The 20,334-nt window shown below is 35.4% G+C and overlaps 2 protein-coding genes and 1 long non-coding RNA gene across 5 annotated transcripts in view; 1 reads left to right on the forward strand and 2 right to left on the reverse strand.

Annotated features, from left to right (window-relative positions):
* Window positions 1–10,647, reverse strand: part of LOC107673919 (uncharacterized) — a 65,554-nt gene extending 54,907 nt beyond the window's left edge. For both annotated transcript variants that reach the window (XR_001632447.1, XR_001632448.1), the window contains exon 1: window positions 10,568–10,647. This is a non-coding gene — a long non-coding RNA (uncharacterized LOC107673919). The remainder of the gene's footprint in view (window positions 1–10,567) is intronic.
* LOC107673918 (CUE domain-containing protein 2) lies at window positions 9,884–13,566 on the forward strand. The gene is made up of 9 exons (XM_016467745.1): window positions 9,884–10,026; window positions 10,645–10,718; window positions 10,814–10,957; window positions 11,082–11,143; window positions 11,357–11,481; window positions 11,569–11,739; window positions 12,256–12,320; window positions 12,407–12,467; window positions 12,552–13,566. Exons 2-9 carry the CDS (start codon window positions 10,645–10,647, stop codon window positions 12,696–12,698), a joined length of 849 nt encoding a protein of 282 aa, XP_016323231.1. The 5' UTR covers window positions 9,884–10,026; the 3' UTR covers window positions 12,699–13,566.
* Window positions 13,567–13,720: 154 nt separating this feature from the next.
* Window positions 13,721–20,334, reverse strand: part of LOC107673917 (hypoxia-inducible factor 1-alpha inhibitor-like) — a 16,108-nt gene continuing 9,494 nt past the window's right edge. The window contains exons 4-9 of one of the 2 annotated variants that reach the window (XM_016467744.1): window positions 18,885–19,030; window positions 18,191–18,297; window positions 16,527–16,590; window positions 16,322–16,432; window positions 15,340–15,435; window positions 13,721–15,204 (exon numbers count right to left, since the gene is read on the reverse strand). In XM_016467744.1, coding sequence (XP_016323230.1) covers window positions 15,379–15,435; window positions 16,322–16,432; window positions 16,527–16,590; window positions 18,191–18,297; window positions 18,885–19,030 — 485 coding nt within the window. In that variant the 3' untranslated portion in view covers window positions 13,721–15,204; window positions 15,340–15,378. Of the gene's footprint in view, window positions 15,436–16,321; window positions 16,433–16,526; window positions 16,591–18,190; window positions 18,298–18,884; window positions 19,031–20,334 lie in introns of both variants that reach the window. The other variant, XM_016467743.1, reaches the window with a different exon arrangement.

Here is a 20,334-nt window from a genome sequence, read left to right on the forward strand (position 1 = left end):
TATAGTTCCATTCATCGTGAGCAAAAACACAAGGGGGAGCAGAGCTCAGCTGGGAGGGATGGGTAACCGAGGGGACATTTTCTTTTGTGTGGCTCTAAGCTTCTGGGGCCAAATGCCAGCGGGCTAACCCCTGTGCTGGCTGCCCATGTGTTTCTCATTCCTCCCAAACTGAGTAATTAGGAAGATCTTAATGGGTTTCCAGGTTTATTAGTGGCCAAGAAAAGCTTCAAATGTCACTTTAATTAAAGGGGATTCCACAGACAGCTTGTGTGGCAATGTCAACCGCTCGAAAAAATCCTTGTTTGGGCAGGAGGAGTGGAACGGGCCAAGTCTTGAATGCACACAAAGAAATGTGAAGTTCTAAATGGCAGCTGTCTAGACGTGTGGTCAGAGACAAAATAGATTATTTGACCTCGACCAAACATTAAACTGACAGCGATTATCACTTAGAAATGCCACACATGCGTATACGAGTCCCTTCCTTTCATATCAGCGGCGGCAATCCGACTCCCCTAAAACCGTCCCATTGAAAACGCACCCTCCCAAAATTATTTTGGGGGATGAATTTATTCCTGGCATATCCCTATGCTCGTTCATGCAGGATATAAAATCCTAGATTATTTCTTGCTTGGTTAACCTGCATCCGGTCGCCTCGTTCACAAAACCACTCTAATGTTGCCATTAGTTATGCTTCTATGGTGGCCAAAAGATGAATCCTGAGGTCTCCACATTCAATAAATGTGTACATGAATGGTGGAGGAAGATAAAATATATCTCCAAGATAGAGAAGGGGCCAGTTCATTGCTGGAACGTCAGAGTGGGAGATAATTAATCGATATGAAAATGGCATGGGCTCCACAGAAAATCGGAAGCATGTAAAAGCCTCTCTGATCTGCCTCTTTCACCTTGAGGAAGCTTCAATATTAATCATTGAGAAAAACAACAAAAACGGCAACATGGAGACATATAGGAAACGTTTTTGGGGGCAAATACAATGTTACATTGCTTACAAATTTATACTCACCTTGTAATGTAACAAATTGTATGTATGTGTATACACACATGCAGACAATTCATTACATTACAAGGTCAGTTATAAAAATAAATATAAAAATATATGATATGTAAATATTACTTAAAATTCTGTAATAAAATTATTTATATTTTTATTACATTATTATTTACAAGTATACACTACAAAAAAAATTGGGGCAGAAAACAATTTTACTCAGAAATTGATAGTAAATTTCACAATTAATTACAAAGACAAATGGCAAGTAACATGAATTAAACATGAAATTTTCAAGTAGAATATGATTGTAAAACGTACATGTTTTATTTACTTACAAAAAAACATTTTTAGTACAGTATATCTCAGATACAAGTGAAAAAACAAAGCTTTAACACAAAAATAACCTTTAAAAAATATACAAATACCCTTAGCACAAATACTGCAAATTAACAATAAAAATTGTAAAGGTTAGTGTCAATAAAAGTGAGGCTAAAACAACTATGCCTCTTAAAACAGCTTGCAGGACAAACACACTTATAACTCACAATAACTGCAAGTAACTGGGTGGTGTCTCACTGGGTGAAGACAACATTTCTGCATTTTATAGCACAGGTGTGGAAACGTACAAACCAGGAGCCTGGAAAGTTGATCTGGTAATTGGCAATGGGAAAAAGACTGTGTGTCAAGGGATTGTCTGTGGTAGATAAGAGACAGGAACTTGTAATCACTTTTTTTATTATTATTTGCCAATCTACAGCAACAACGCACTTCAACGGACGAACATGTAAACTTCAGAACACACCAAAGACACAGTATCATGGAGCTAAACTAATTCATACATTTTATATTTGGATGACAAAATCTTTAATTATGGGAGCACAAAGTTAGGATGAAATTATATAATTTTCTAAAAATTCTGACACTTTTATAGTAAAAAAATAAATTAATCACATTATCTGCAGAAAATATACAGAGCTTCACAACGAGTGAAAGACAAATACAAAAAAGGAAAAAGGACTACTGTTGTATCATTTGAAAATGAAAATGATGGGTTTAGAGTAGAAAGCACCCTGCAATTTTTTTGCACAAAGCGCAGAGCCCAGAGACTACCGCCCGTATTTCATGCTGCGAATTGCATCTGGTGGCAGCAAAGCGAAACAGCAAGCTTTATTTTCTTCAGACAGTAATGCTAGCGTACCTTTGGCACAGAAAGCCAGCGTCTCTCATAGCTCACTCGGGGCAACTCAGTCAATGGAACAAAGTTAGAAGAATGGAATACAGTCTCTGAACAAAACACACACATTGGCGAGAGAGCGGGCAGACCGGGGCTGGAATTCCACTCGCTGTGCAAGATGAGCAATATGGTGACAGGCAAGAGTGGCACAGGGCCCTTACGATGAAGCCAAGCATGTTTTCGTCCTGAAATAACCTGTATTTTCATAAGCAAGACCATCTTTACAGAGGGCAGGTGAACCCTGTAACCACCTGTGCATCCAGCTGCAAAGGTCTGGCTGAGCTTAATCTAATTGTGAAAGGTGTATTTTGCTGTGCACTTCTTGTGCTGAAAAAATATGTGCCGCATTTACAATGACAATAAACAAAGGAGCAAAAAATCAAATCCAATTATGGCAACTCAAACTACTCAAACTGTGCAGACACAGCCATGAGCTATTAATAAAGTAACTGTTAAAGTGTCAATAATTGTTGTAACAATGAAATCCTTGTCAATATCTTATTGAAGTGAAAAAAAATGTTCCCAACAGAAATCAGAAGCCTGTTTGAGCTAAAATGTACAAAAGGATCATTAGAGATATTACTTGACACAGTATGGAAGCCCAATTTTGTATTTAAAAAATAAAACTGCAATACTGAAATAAAAGTTAAAAGTAAAAAGTAAAGTCACTTTGTGAGAAATAAAGCCACAAATACCATAAATATTCCAAGAAAGTTGAAATATAAACTTACATTTAGAAGAAATAACCTTGCAATTGTGAAATTTATAGTTACAATTGTGATATAAACTCCCACTTACACAAAATAAAGTCACAATTCCAAGCTATAGGCTAAAGTTGGAATTATGATAGAAGTCACATTTACAAAAATTAAAGCTACAATTGTGAGATACAAAGCTGCAGTTACTAAAAGTGAAGTTACAATTCCAAGACAAAGTTGCAATTACAATAGTCACAACTGTGATTTGCGTGATATAAAGTCACATTTACAAAAAGTTAAGTTACAATTGTTAGATATAAAGTAGGCATACTAGAATAAAATCACAATTACAGATGCAAGATTTACATTAAAAGTTACAACTTTGAGAAAGTAAGTCTCATTTATAAAGTACAATTTATTTATTTTTTTTTAACTCCGACGGCTTCCATTACAAACAGTGAGCTACCACATACAAACAAACCTTTTCAGTAACTATAGGTACGAAAAAAGGGATGCAGAGGGATGTCACATAATCCATTCTTATGTCCTTAGACTTGAATCACTTCAGCATACACAGCGATGGCAGCACCTTAGTATATTAATAAATGCAGATGAAGGTTGAGTTGTTTGCTCAGATTGCATTTCCACCTTTATTTATGGATTCCTTCCAGTGGCACAGACATCATGTTTTGACGCGGCTCTAATGTCAAGATAAGATGAAGAATCACTTCAAGGTGCTCTCTGACACAAGATAAATGGCAGTTGACCTGAAGACACCTGGAGGTGAGGAGCCTTGTGGCACTGATGTGGTGCTGTTCTAAAAACATTTCCTGTCTGTACTGAGAGACACCACACCTTTGGGCCATTTTAGACACAGGTACATCTCATCTACGAAAACTTTGAGATAAGGCTGAATGAACGAGCCTGCCTGTCTGTGCATATATAGTCTATCGCATCTGTTATTTATGACGTTAATGCCACAACATAAAAATCATGACATAAAATGCAACAAATGCCTAAATAAAGAAGGATTAAAGTCAAGTTTGTTGGCTTCTCTAAGTCATTACATAAACATATAGAGTATATTGTTCAAACTTGTCACAAATATCTCACAATTTAAAAATTCAAAGAAAAAAAGATATCTCTCTTCAGATTTTGGTTTTGGTGACAAAAACAACATCTCCTCTCAAAACAGAGTCTGAAGGAGAAAAACCGTATACGCTCAGAGTTACTCAACTGCATGAATGCATGCCCAATTCTGCTACATTATTCTCCGAGCCGCGTAAGTGATCAAACCTGATGACAGTCTCAGTCTGAGGAAGAGACAGAGCCTACAAAAGGGAAAGTGACAGGCCCTTCTACAACAGATGTTTCTACCGAGGGGAGTCTACTCTCCACTGAGCAGTCTCACACATGAGAGACACCCAAAAGCTCTGGAAACAGTCCTGAAAATGTATGTTCACTGGTAAAAACGCTTTCCCCCCCATACGGACTACCCACCATTGAGTATTCCAGACTTGTTCAAAAACACAGAGGGGTATTAACACATAAAAAGCAAAGTACCGTTGCCAACGTTTGTACAAAAGGCAAGAAAGAAATCACTGAAGAGCAATCTTAAAGGGATAGTTCACCAAAAAATGAAAACCTGTCATAATTTACGAACCCTCACATCATTCCAAACCTGTGTGACTTTCTTTCTTACATGGAAAACAAAAGATGAAAGCATTTTTTTCCCAGGCACAGCCATGGTCACCACTCACTTTTTTCTTTATATGTAAAAGAGAAGCTTGAACATTCTTCTAAACGACTCTTTTTGTGTTTCACATACATATAAAGTCATAAAGGTTTGGAATGACATGAGGTGAGTGAATAATGATAGCATTTTCACTTTTGGCTGAACTATCCCTTTAAATCCTACCACACAGAGCGTTTGCTTCTATTGATCCACAATCCAGAGAAGAGCCACACTATTGAAGGAAAACAAAACACATTAGAAAGGCCATTTGTCAGAAATGTTGCTCTCCAGATCTATCATGAAAAGAAAAATTTTCCCACTGTAAACGATAACACGCGTCTGTTCTTCATTTCCAACAGATCAATGTTAATATGCAGGGGGTCCTGAAGATGGATTGCGGACACACTTTAACCAGTTAAGTGCCGGGGTCATATCACAGACAGGCTTGATAAGAAGTATGAGCCAGAAACAAGGTCTTCATTTGATATGAAGCACTTCATACATCATAAGCCATAAGATCTGTCATATATAGATGCTGTAGCATATACGCATATACACTGTACGCTCGATTCCAGGGGAGATTTTCAGAAGAGGAGAGACAAGTTCATCGTCTCCTGACACAACCTGACCTTTTAAATTATTTATATCATATAACTAAATCTCTCCTGGTGGTTTAAGCATGTTTGCCATAAAACCGCCATTAATAGGATAATTTCATACGAAACCAAACATTACAAACATGGTGATAAATGGAAAGCTATTTAATAAAACAATATAATTTAAATATAATGTCAGAATCAACAAATTCAGACATGCTCATTTACCGTGAGTTCAGTGGTCTATTCAAGCATTTAAACTCATCTACATTAGAGTAGGACGACATCCACTGCACAAGACCGCATTATGCCTCTTGTTCGCAGCGGGTCTTAGGGAGCAGTGGCCAGTCTGGTGCCTATTTCCTTGAGACAGGATCTAAGCAGGAGCCAGACGGGAAGGCAAGCATTGCCTTGCAGGAGTCCGGATAAGCCAGCTCTGATGGCTTGATACAGCTCCAGACCCCCAAGCCTGATACCCTGGCCACAGAAGCGGGTCTAAATAATGTTTGCCATGCCTGCAAAATGCTGTTTGACCTCGAGTTTCCTGCTACCAGTCTTTCATAAAGATAAGAGTCAGAGATCACCACCTGGCAACACACAAGTTTAAATGCACAATAATAATCATTTAAAAAAAGATAATAATAATAATAATAATAATAATAATAATTAAATACATAAAATTGTAGTGTAGCATTTAGTCTAAATGTTATATATTGTCTCAGAATATAGTTAAGTGAAAAACTGTTTGCTTTTAAACTTAAAATTAACAATAAAAGGTATGCGTTTCTAATATCTATATATTTTCTTTAAAAAAAACTGAATCAGAATTTTTTTCCTCCCATTTAAGTGTTGATGGAAAGCACAGTTTCATGCGGTATGACTGTGATTAAATTCTGTTCATTTATTTCACTATTTGAGGTTGAGGAGGCAAATTGTGAAAGCTTGAAAAAGCTCATTAATAAAACTCGGTGGCTTCAATTGCACAATAGATTTGTTCAATTTTTAACGATATCTGTGAGATGAAAACAAAAATCTGTTGATTTGATTTTGGCACTTGGGTAATTCAATTCAGATCATCTAATATAAAATAATGCACATTCACTTCGAAGTATAATAAAGTTAATAAAAAATGTGAAATCGCTGTGCCTGAACTGTGAATCAAACATTAATAAAATAATTAGAGATGTGTTCCGACAGACAGCTTCTGGTATTATTGTCTAAAGTTGGGGAAAAGGTAATTAATTTGGCAGTAAATTTATTCGCACCATGTTTGGCTCCTCTAACGAAGGAGAGGAAATTGCAAAGCGGAGATCAAGGCTTCCTCCATTGTGTCTGATCAAATGGAAATCTTTCTCTTTTAACACAATATGCACATTGTGTATCCTGGCCTTCCATTGCTGAATGACATGCTTGAGCATACCATTAACTATGAGTGAAAACCTTTTAATTGCTTTTGAATATTTTAAATGCAAAATGTTTTAGATGTAGTTATTCATTTTTAACAGGCAAATGAAATTTTAAAATTATAAAATATATATTAAAAAAACAAAGTGATCTGTGTATTTTTAGAAAGACAAGCTAAAATAGATTTATCCTGATATACAATAAAATACACTATAATATAGGCGTCATCAAAAGACATTATACATCAAAGAAAACTTCTCTATACAAACTACCAAATTAATCTTTTTAAAACAGAGTGAAACTATTTTTAGAGGGAAACCTAAATTAAACTTTTGATACTAAATGTATAACACAGATTTTCACAATACAGCTGCAAGTTCTTGATTTCTCATCTGGTTTCTGAGTGCACAACCAGGTGTGTTTAACAAACATCCAGAACATTTTAACATATGTAAGTGCATTGTGTTTCATACAGTATGTTAAAGCTATGTTACGGGATGTGCTTCATGACACAGTGGTCCCTGCGGGTTCAGTACAGGGTCTCTGTGGCCCACCTTGAGCTCAAGGGTTCTGGCACACTGGCAGATGGGACACATCGTGCCTTCAACTGGAAAATAGTTCTCTTGTGTCTGTAATGGCAAATGAGAGAATGCAAGGCAAGACTAGGCTAACTATAACAGTGCCTCCAGTACCAGTATGAAAGTTTAAAAAATAAAGTAGTACAACCTAATGTTTTGTCTTTTACAAAATTAGATAATTTTGTATATCCATAACTCAAACAGCATTTTTATATTAAAAGAAAAATAAATGATATAATGCTAAATAAATTATATCCATTCATTTTAGTATTTAAGAAAATAAGCAATATTAAATAAATTAAAAGATTTTTCTGTAGGAAAATCAGCTAAATTCTATTTCTAGACGCAATACAAAACGAACATGCAGAAACTAGAAAATAACCATTTTCTGTAAACCCCATAAAAACTAAATGTGACTGTTGAGAAACTGATTTTACATTTCCCGATTTATGAACTGCATCAATGTTTCTGTTAAAGTCAACAGCAACGATACAAAAGTGTATCATGACTCAATGCAGCCACCTAGTGTTCACACCGTGAATCTCACCAAACATTTTCAATACATCTCCAAATCTATATCACAATTTATCCCACAAACTAAAATGAAAGCACCGTGATATTTTTCTATAGCTGCTGGTAACAATAGACCACAATAGAACTAGGTAGATTTTAACTGGAACATTAACCGTTAACCATTTTTCATTACAGGTCAGGAAATATTTCAAATCCAAGTTGTCATATTTTTTATTTTAAACTATTAATTTAATAGTAACTTGGTTGTATGTTACCATTTACATTTGTACTGTTTCATGAAATGCCATTGTGACAACTTACCCCATTTATAGTGACAATTAGCCTCTTTATTTACTTCCCTTCACCCAGTAAAAATACAAATGTACTGCTTTAATTCACCTCTAGAATATGTAACTTACATCAAGATCTTACCCTATAGCCTTTTTTCCTATGAATAAGTCATTTGCATTTATAATTAAGAATGCATATTATTTTATGCATTAAAAGCTAGCATCTACTATCCATACGATTAGGCTGTTTTTTTGTTGTCAACTTCATTAACAAGTCCGGAATTAAGTCTAAATAAAAACACCGCTATATTCTTATTATATACTGACTGTGTATATATAAGGAATAGGGATGGGTTTCATTCATGCACTCAGTTTGTAAGCCAATTCTACATGCCACTGACCCAAGAGGGTTAAATAAAGTCCAGCCAAGATGAGACGTCTTCTCCTAGACTCATTATCAGCCTCATGTACTGTATTTCCCGTACTAATAATGAAACAGTGCAGCTGGATAAAACACACACTCGATAAAGCATTAATTATGCAGCGCTAAACATCTATGAAACCAATTTGTAATCGGGAGGCGTGACAGCATACACTAGTGTAATAACACTGGAGCTCTCTTTACCCCTTATATGTGCGCTAACAGATGCTGACGTATGTGCGGAAGGGCCTTATAAAAGATCAGTAAAACTCCACAGACAGTACTTGCTATTAGAGACAGATCAATAACGGATTTTTGATTTTTTTTTCTTTCTGATATTCTTAATCAGTATCGGGTCTACCGATAAGTGACATCCTTTGCTAGATCACATTTAACAGAAAACAACAGTGTTTCACAGGTAAAGTACCGAATTCATTGTATTATTTGCATAAATTTCTCAATTCACATTACAGCCATTCATACTCAAGTGAGAGACCCATAGCATTTTAACCTAAAAGAGGTCAAAACAGAAAACAGAGATAAAAAATTATTTGCTATGTACAACCACAAAAATGTAAATGACATAAAATTATTATAGTAGTAATTAATTATGCAAGCAATAAAAACAAGTGTAAATAAAAATAAACTATTTATAATAGTTTATGCACAATAATGACGAGGACAATAATAACACAATTATTACTATTATTATAGTAGTAGTTATGCTAGCAATACAAAAAATTGTGTATGTACCTGTAAATAAAAATATTACTAATGTATACGTTTATTATTAAATGTATTAGTTTATATAAAATATTATTTTAATATATTATTAGTTATATAAAACGTTTAGTTTGATTTATTATTCTTATTATTATACATAAAATATCCATCATATATTTTATTTACATTTTTTATTGATGTGTTGCAATTTTTATTGATTATTGTGAAATGTACTGTAGAAATAAAACAATGAAAATTTGCATTGTTCTTTGACACTTAAACCTAAACTTACTCAGTATCGTTATACAAAACATTGTTCAATCCCTACTTGCAATTGGTTGGCGATAAAAAAAAAAAGTGTCGGTGTGACGGGTGACTTACCTTGGCCTTTGTTTGTGAATGAGGAGATGACAAAACAAATGTTGCATTAAAATATATCACAACTACAACTTAGTAGTCACAGCAATCATAAAAAATCACAGTCAACTATAGAAGCACAAAACAGGTAGGGCCACATTTGAACTTCAAGCGTAAATCTGTACTATGACACAGAATGCTGAATAAACAGTATCATACAGCAGAATATAGAATAAAAAGAGAATAAAATGTGTTTGTAACTCTGTAAACGCAATCAAAACAGTGACACGAGGGTGTGTTTACATTAAAGCGGACGTGACGTCAAAGGTTTTGAACCTCAGCGACCGCGCGCAGGGCTAGTGAATTAGCTAAACATTTGACGATTTATTGCCAGCACAAGCTTTCAATTTCTACGAGCGTTTTTGTTTTCTTTTTATTCTTTTAGCTGTGCGGTTTGATCCAAAGGTGAGATGAACATCTGAAGCCCTTTGCGCATGTAATAGGACTATGCTAGTTAGCCATCGGCTGCCCAACTGAGCACAGATAAACAAACCATGATATCAGGATCAAATGCTTCTATTGACAGCGGATGAATGCATATAATTTGTCCACCGTGTTTCTAAAATGTTAACCATAAGATTGATTGATTGTACAATCGTATGATTAAACGCCAAAACAATGTGTGGAGATCGCGTGCAAGCGTTGCCGTTTTGCAAACATGTTTTCCAACACGTAATAAAATTATTTGGTCATTTAAAGAAGTGCATTGAATCCGCATCGACGTTGAATCACGCAAAACAAAAATCTATTTTGGGACTATTTAGGCCTTGCATAAGAAAGACATTTGTTTTAACTTTTTGCAGGATTTGAAACGGCTGAGAACCAACATTATACAGACTCTTCTGGTTTGATTAACCTTCACTTTGATATCAGTTGATGTTGAGCACAATCTCCAGCATTCTGCCGCCACAGTTCTGTAGCCTCGTGTTTGTTTTCTGAAACATACCTGCATTAAAGCTTCTCTAATAAGTTGTCATTTCTTCTTTGTTCTCTCTTCACATTTTTAATTCGACTGCATGTAAGATGGATCTTCAAAAAACAATCCACGATGCACTGAACGACTTCATTTTGTCATTTATTCCTCACGCGGATCTGAGGTGAGGGCGTGTCACTTCATACCTTTAATTAAAGTTTTTTTTTTCTCCTCAATCATAAAAATATACCAGTGACGTGTTTTTTTTATTTTGATTAGTACTCTAGATGATGTGATTTTGTCCTACATCACTGGGGTGCTAGAAGATTTGGGATCTCAAGAAAGTGTGGAGGAAAACTTTGATGTAGAGGTGTTTGTTGAAATGTTGGAGGCCTACATTCCTTGTTTCTCAGATATTGACAGGTAACTGTGGGCTGATGTCTTGCAAGTTTAGTCCTACTGAGATTTGCAATTATTTTGCATTAAAATTGTATCATATTTTCATGCATTTTTGACTGTTGGTCATTTATTTATTTTTTTCTTATAGTGTCAAAGTTTGTGAGATGATGTTTAATCTGGCATCAAAGTTGGCCTCAGCCCGGGATACAGGTAATTTTCCTTTCATAACAGATGTTGCATTTATTATTATATTATATTAGATACATTTGATTTTGTACAAAAAAAAAAAAAAAAAAAGATCAACCATAAAAACACCCCCCACCCCCGCGAACCTGAATGCTATTAGCAGGTGCACAGGACAAAGGCACTTATGTGAAGAAACAAGAAAATGTCCTGCACACTGAAATGTGATTTGTGTCTAAGAATCTGGAGAGATGAAAATAGAGGAAGGTAAATTTCCCCTCTCAGAAAGCACTTCTTTAACCCATGGAGGTTCAAGAGAAAAGACACACAACCTCACATTACAAGCAGAGGGAGCCACAGCTCAGGTAATGGCCTTTCAAGCACATTCACAACGTACCAAATGATGGCCAGCTGGTTGGCAAGTGAATATGTGTTTGGAAATGTGTTTTCAGGTTAGTGAATCATCGTGGGACAAACAGGAGCAACATCTTCTTGAGATGTTTCCTAAATGCAGTGTGTCTGAGGCCAGAAGTGCATTGTCGATTGCTAAAGGAGACATGGAGGAAGCTGTTCGTCTCATTATTGAGGGAGATGTCCAGCTTAAGTGCTCAACGTCTCTTGATGTAAGTTCATTTGTAGCTCCTTTCACTGAAGTAATTTAACATCATAAAACTTAAATTATTGATAAAATTATCTATAAATATTTTTTTGCCCTTAACTGTTATTCAAGATTAATGTTTTTTATATTTGAAAGATATTATAGGGATATTTTGTTGCAAATCGGTCCAGTGATGATAAATAAAACTGTTAAAGATAATGATCGTTCATTGAAATGAGGGTAGAATAAAATATAAATATTAGATGGAAAAACGTAGTTTTAAAAAAATTAAACTAAAACGAAAAATGTTTAGTCATATATTTGTCAAAACAAAAAAAGTGTATTAAAATTACTAAAACAAATAAAAATTGAAGCGAAAAAGTGTTTTTTTGTACACAAGTACAAAAGTATTATAACTTTAACTAAAATTACAATAAAAACTAATAATATAAAAATAAAAGGTAATTCAAAATATGAACTAATACTTTAATAGTATATAAATAATACTAAAATAACACTGATGCCTTAAAATTGTTTTCAGGGAAACCAAGGGAAGACTGTTTCTGCTGAAGTTGATCAGAAACTTAAAGCAAGCATTTTAGAAAAGTGAGTTGTTACCTTGATCTCACTTTTTATATTTGATGTCACTGCAAGCTGAAAAAAAATGCCTAATCAAATGTTTGGACCCGCAGGTACATGCTGGTTGATAGTGAAGAAGACAAGAAAGTGCACAGACCAGTCACTCCAAAAGATGTATGTTTTCAGTGATCGCATTGTATAACATCGATGAATTATGTAGATATTAATTCTTTCCACTTCCTATATGGTCATCTGCAGGCTCCTAAGAAACTGGTGCGCTATCACGGCAGTCAGGTGGTCACCACAAAGGGAGAGCGTTACCATCTAGTCAAGAAAGAAGAACCAGATGACATGAAGAAGACTTATGTTAGTCTCAAACCAGCACGCAAATATCGCTTTCATTGATGAAAGGCATCTTGCTGATGGACCATTCAGAGTCAACCCTCCATGTTTTTGATATTTGTGTCTGGTTATCTTTGACTGGAAACAAATGATTTAGTTTTTATTTAATGTATCTTGGTCTAAACGTGTCCATTTACATACATGGTGCTGGAGTTTTGATGTTTGAATTGATTTGCTGATCTGTGTAATCTCCCAGCAGGTCTCTTTTTTCGAGTCCTTATATGTTACTCTATTTATTTTTTTAACTACTTTTTACTAAAACCTTAAGCTATACCTACAAACATGAAGGTGTTTACATTTGACTGTTTTCTTTAAGCCAAACCCTGTTTTAGTCATAATTTTACTGAAAGTCATTGAAATGTTCCGCTAAGTGGTTGTTTTGTTATAAAAACAACCAGTTTAGCTCATTTTCGGTGGCAGGAAACAGTTGAACATCCGTGTTTGTATTTTGCATTGTGTGTTTATTTTCATATACAGAAATAAAAAGACTCCATATATGTTCCTACAGAAACTATAGAATAGCAGGGTCTGTGTGACCATTGATTTGAGATGCAGTTCACAATGTCTGCCTGTTAATTCGGGTTTAAGCTCATCATATACACTGGACAAGCTTTGGATAGACCAAAGCTTCGTCTGCATACTTTCTAGTTACTTTTTTGTCTATATTGTGTAATTGCTTTGCATAGTTTTAGTAATGGATGTGCTTTGTGTTCACTATTAACAATTGTATTGTCATATCCATATTACACCAGTATTTGAGATTTGTTTGTGCTCGATGTACCCCATTTACATGTAAACCATGTTGTCTTTGCCATAGAATCACAGTATCCGCTGTCTACATTACCAGTCACCTCCATGACCCTGAAACTGAAGTGCAGTGATTAGATTCAAATATATTAACATTATTTTTCAAGGACTGATGTTTTTGAAAGTAACTAGTAAATAATGTTGTTTGAATGTTGTCATTTCTCAATTGTCTACTTTAAATGCTTTTAAACTACTTAAAATGGTTTTGAAAACAGATTTTTCTACCTTTATAAGTACACTGAAGAGAATAATGAGGTTGTGTTTAAAGAATAATTTAATTTTAGTGTGGAGGAATATACACATCTAAAGACAGAGGTGAGAAAAGAAAACATGTTTTAATTTAAAGACTAGAAGAACAGACAAAACCACTTTAAGCCACTCAGAAATCAGTACTGAGAACTACAGAAATCAAAAGATCATGCATAGTCTTTGAAGTAACAGGTTCCGTTCTCTTACATTTTTACACAACTTAGATCATGCTCTAAAGCACATTAAACAACACTAGAACACCTGTTAAATCATTATTTTAAAGACAAAAGACATGTCCGTGAAAGGCCAAACACTTCAAAATAATCTTGTCAGAATTTTCTGACTTTGTAAGAATGCCTGTAACAAGACAAATGTTCCCAGAGTTATACTTTATTTCATATTTTGTGTCTGTGATTATAGGCAGTTTATATGATAGATGACTACTATCATTGATGGTACACTTTGACATTTTGGCAAAATATAGTCAGCTGATACAAGTCCATGATATACCAATAGGTTTATGTAATGAAGAAAACTTTAAAACACTGTATACATTTAAAGAATTAAAGTGGCCATTTGTGTTGTTTGCTTTCTTCCCTGAACAAAAGTGAAAAACAAAATCATTTTCAGCATTTAGCACACACATTTTGTATCTTAAATGCACTCATTTTAACAACAAAAACAGTAATTGGCAGAATAACAGTTGCAATTAAAAAAAAATTAGTTGAACTGCATTTTCAAAGACTTAATATTAGACCAAACCATTCAAAATCTTTTATTTCCTTTCAATTCATAGAGACAGCTAACACTTGGCAAGTGTAGTTTGTTCTAAATTACAATCCTTACAGAAATGGTACCATAGAATGTTTCACTGAAAAATAACACCAAGAAACTAAAACATTTGCCTTAATGTACTCTTACCTAAAAATAATAATAATAACAAATGCAAATTTTAATTCAGTGAGTCAGCTACCAAAGGATAAGAAATCCTTTGTTTTAAAAACATTGTGGCTGACCATTGTATTCTGCATTACCTCTATCCTAACAGAAACACTGTTAATCCATGAGATCAAATTCAAAAGCAAACACAAAAAACCACCATCAAATCATGGTAGTATCAACAGTTTAAAACCGTCAATGAGCTGATGGTAGGTTTCAAGTTGTAAATCATCCTCCTTTGTGGATATGCTCGAGGCACGCTGCCAGTTTCACAGCACGGACTCAACCACAGGAGTTTAATCATGACATATGGCACCTTCTTTGTCCCAACATGGGACAAAACCTGACAACAGGCACTCTGGGTGGTGTAAAAGTGCTTTACAGGCTCTGCTAATGCATTCGTCTATTTTTTAGCATGTAATGCTGCACACATATGAATTTAAGGACTTGTTAAGGAGAGATCAACTTAAGATTCCTCATCAGTGGTTTTCCTCTTACACCAACATAGAACTAGCTATAGTTGAAAACAGACAAAAGGCGGAAGTCTTTAAACTGCCAAAATACTGCCATGCACTGGCAACAGTCTGTTTCAACAGTCTGAATGTACACACAAGCATATACTCATATCCACACATACATATCAACAGACCTTCTTAGCAGCACACTAAAGAGAGTTCAGCTCAGGCCATTAACTCAGTCCATGATCATATCTGCCCTTGATCATCATGTTCAGCAATGGACCAACCTGTTGAAAACGGGATAAAAAAAAAAATTCTTGAATACCTCAGTTCCCGATCACTAGAATATGAGAAGCAAAATGACTTAAGTTTTTTGTGAAATTGTTTCAAACAATATTTCATGATTAAAACAATAACAAATCTGCCAGGCAAAGGGAGATATTTTCTTTTAAAAAAATTGCTGTTCAAGGACTACAAAAAACGGCTGGTAGGGACTACGAGCTTCTTCCTGGGTTTGTGACTTCACTAACCCGATGTTTACATAAACCCCGCCCCCGGGATCACGCAACTACCCATAATGGTAGGGGGGCGTGACGTTTCCCGACAACGTGCACTAGGCGGTTAACGAATCACAAACACACTGAGCCCGCTAACCAATCAGAGGCCATTGCGTATTTCTGAGGGAGGGGCTTCATAGAACCAGGAACTCAACAGACCGTTTTGACGAGAATGGAAACAGCGGTGTAGAATAAAGGCAAAATATGTGAAAATAATGCGGTTTTTTTTTTTTTTTTTTTTAAACGAAGAATGAACACGTTACACTGCACCCCATAAAGACAATCAAGCTTTCGAAAAAAGCTGATCAACCCTTTTTAAGGCCTTAATTTGTGGAAAGGCGAATTAGGCCATTTTGCAGAAACCCTGTCTTTGAACAAACATACATTAAACAATTAAAGTAGTGGAAGAAGAAAAAGGTTATTCATTTTTGCTCTAGTCACAGTCAAATGTAGGCATGCACAATTTTATTCAGGTTTAAAGCAGGTTAGCCACAAATATACTTGTAATTAGGTTATTGTCAAGGTCAAAATGCACAGGGAATTCCTTAATGCATTATTCATATCTGAGGACCTAAAAACGGAAAAGGCTTTGATTGACTGTTCTACTTCTCTGTACCTCATGAGGGTCCCCCAAGGCCTCTCCCAACATCTTCTCTATGTTCCTCATTATGGCCACTTTCTGATGATCTTTCAAAGGGTACTCTATCCTCTTTGGAGTGGGTGCCCCCTGGAAATATTTTGCACAGTATTGGTTGATTGGTGCTAAGATATATCATGTTTACAAATAAGACAGTGGATGAGATGGTGATGCAAAAGTATACCTTGTACCAGAAGTTTACTGTGATGGTCACTCCTCCATTTAACAGGGACTCAATGTGATGCCACCTTTATCAAGTAAAAAATGCAAACATTTATCATTTAAGATAATTTCATAAACCTATACAGTATTATGCTAAAGTTTTGGGGTCATTAAGGTTTTTTTTTTTAAGAAATTAACACTTATTCAGCAAGAACGCATCAAATTGCTCAAATGTGACAGTAAGGACTTTCACATTGTTACATAAGATTTCTATTTCAAATAAATTGTTATTTTGAACTCTTTATTCATCAAAGAATCCTGAAAAAAAAAACATCACCACAAACATTTTGTTTCCACAAAAAATAGAAAAACAATAATCAATGTTTCTTGAGCACGAAATCAGCATATTACAATGATTTCTGAAGGATTTCTCGTGTGATACTGAAGGCTGGAGTAATGGATGCTGAAAATTCAGCTTTGCCATCACAGGAATAAATTAAGTTTTAAATTATATTAAAATAAAACAAACAAATAAAAAAACAATTATTTTAAATAGTTATAATATTTCATAGAATTTCTGTTCTTACTGTAATTTATAATCAAATGAATGCAACCTAAGTGAGCATAAAACTCCCTAAAAAAAAACATTTTAAAAAATCTTACTGACCCAAAACTTTAAACAGTAGAGTATACAAATATATTTCATGAATTTAAATAATTGACTTTAAATATTTGTTCACTCATTTTTGGATTGCTTTATCATTTCTAATTCATATGAAAATGCATTTAGAACTAAATATTCTAAAACTATTCTAAAATGAATGAACACGTAAAAAATCTTCCACAAAGCTTTTACATACAATAACATTCAATTGCTATTTATGACGAAGACAGTTTAGATAAGAGCACCATGCCTGCAGGAAAGTCAAACTGAAAAACCATTTGAATCCCACACCGGACATTCCTTCCACATCTGCCACTGTGATTGTTCTCTTAATATAGTCATTTATGCAAAGCACACAATGTGCACTTTACACATATAAACTGCACTTTTACACAGCTAATGAAAACCTGTTTGGAAAGTTTTTTAGAGACTTGAACCATTACTGGGCAACAAGCTTCACTTTTGAAACATGTGCCTGATTTTAAAGAACATATGCAGCATGATGCCCCTGTGCACCACTCTTTGTCCATGTGTCGAATTAGAGTTCAGATATACACGAAAGGAAACTCTGAGAACATTTGGAAAATAGTACAACGTTCTGTGTTTGCTCTTTAATTCAAATGGAGACCATTCTGAAACACTAGGTTAAAAGTAGAGGAGAGGTGTTCACACTCAGGCAGCCATGAGGAAAAATTATGGACTGTAGAATTACACAGCTGGTTGACATCATTTTGCCCTCCAGTGACTAGGGGGAGCAAGGAGTTGGAAGACGAAGCCGTCATGGCTGAGTCACTCTCACAGGCTTGAAACTAAGTCAGCAGCCCATGGAGGCAGACAGCCAGAGGCCTGCTGAATATTCCTAACAGGTTATCCCAAGCACTCATCCTGTCAGCCTTTGGTTGGTCAAACAGATAGTTCCGTCTCAAACTCCATTTGGTTGAGCCAGACTGGCTGAAATACACATTTCATCTTAAAGTAATCATTGTGATCGATCTTTTCTGTGTATTTGAAGGCAATCTTACCAGTATACTGGGATGTATAAGACATCACCTGGTCCCAAAACAGCCTCATATCCAACAGCATTTGTGAAATTAGGAAACTTGTCATAATCTGGATTTTCAAAATCAACCTATGAATGCAAAAAAAAAAAGAAAGTTATTTTTGCAAGTTATTGTTACAGTCTTAAAGAGTCTGAAAACAAAGTTTTTCAGCCAGTGGTTCTCAAACCTTTCATTCCAGGAACAACATTTGTACAACATTCAATCCATTTGGGTATACCAGCAACATACAGAGAAGAATTGCGAATTAAATATTTGTGAAGGGTCGGTGCTAACTTGAGATCTGTAAAAATGTTTTCTGGGACCTAGTATAAATCAAACACAATTATCAACATATTTTTTGGCATCTCTGTTTATGTTTAATGTTTTTGTATTCACTGCCATCATTTCGCCCCACTAATGGCAGATGAGTGGAAAAAGTAATGTGACAGAAACCGTTGAATATAATATTTTGCTTTTTTTTGTTAATATTGTTTACTTGAACATTTGTTTGCATGCTGTATTGCTGAAGTACAAAGTAGGCTATCCAATCGATTATTAGACGCACAATACAGCAAAATTTTAAAATGTCTATTTTTTAGACTGTAAACTTCTGGGGTAATATCACATACCTATAATAGAGAACAACTGGTCTAGAGTTTTATCAAACATACAATACCTGACTCTGTCTGTCACAAGGATGATGAACTGGGTAAGGATAGAGGCAGTCAAACTGATCTGGAGGAAAGAGGATGCATCTCTTATGTCCTTTGATTTGTGCAAAGAAATTCTGCTGCTCATCATAGTGTGCTGGTGTCACATTGCCTGGTGAAACATTTTGAGAGGATAAACAAACAAAAAATTAGATGGTTACTGCACCAACTTAAATGTAGACAATGAAGGACAATTTTCAAGTAGTAGATGTATAATTTTATTTAATGCCATGTCAGCATCTGAGGCTATTTTCATGGCAAACACTCAATTACAAAAATACAAATATCACATAAATACAATAAAAACCAAGCAAACAAACAAACACAGCAAGTAATATTATACAAGAGCTTTTAAATTAAAGGGGTCATATGATGCGATTTCAATTTTTTCTTTCTCTTTGGAGTGTTACAAGCTCTTGGTGCATAAAGAAGATCTGTAAAGTTGCAAAGACTAAAGTCTCAAATCCAAAGAGATATTCTTTATAAAAGCCTCGTTTAAACACGCCCCCACATGTCTACGTCACTGTGTGGGAAGATTTGCATAACACCGCCCAAATGTTCACGCAAAGAAAGAAGGCATAACTTTTATTCTCGCTGTAGTATTGTTGTTGCCGCCGCCGCCATGTTGTGGAGACGCTGTGTGTTTCATTGTGAAAGCGAAACTACTTTGTTTGGTCTTCCAAAAGAGGACAATATCCGCTTCGTCATGCCTACAGCTGATCTGTGCTGGTCGCTGAGGAAATACATCAACTTCACGCTGTGGATCGCCGGATCGGCTTTCACCGTGGACAAAGCGGAGTCCAGCCGAAAGCGAAACTACTTTGTTTGGTCTTCCAAAAGAGGACGATATCCGCTTCGTCATGCCTACAGCTGATCTGTGCTGGTCGCTGAGGAAATACATCAACTTCACGCTGTGGATCGCCGGATCGGCTTTCACCGTGGACAAAGCGGAGTCTAGCCCGGGGTCGTCACATGTGGTTGCCGCATGCCCGCCGGCCGCACCGTTCTCAAGTCCGCCGGCCGTTCCTCACTCAAGCCCGCAGTGTGTGACGCTGTGTGACGCATTTTATGGAGGACTGTTTCCTTATACAGCAACACATTAAAAACCTCTCAGAACACCTTAGCAACTGTAGTAGTATAATTTTATTTAATGCCATGTCAGCATCTGAGGCTATTTTCATGGCAAAAACTCAATTACAAAAATACAAATATCACATAAATACAATAAAAACCAAGCAAACAAACAAACACAGCAAGTAATATTATACAAGAGCTTTTAAATTAAAGGGGTCATATGATGCGATTTCAATTTTTTCTTTCTCTTTGGAGTGTTACAAGCTCTTGGTGCATAAAGAAGATCTGTAAAGTTGCAAAGACTAAAGTCTCAAATCCAAAGAGATATTCTTTATAAAAGTT

The sequence above is a fragment of the Sinocyclocheilus anshuiensis genome, unplaced genomic scaffold, assembly GCF_001515605.1.
Source record: "Sinocyclocheilus anshuiensis isolate Anshui unplaced genomic scaffold, SAMN03320099.WGS_v1.1 scaffold292, whole genome shotgun sequence".
NCBI lineage: Eukaryota > Metazoa > Chordata > Actinopteri > Cypriniformes > Cyprinidae > Sinocyclocheilus > Sinocyclocheilus anshuiensis.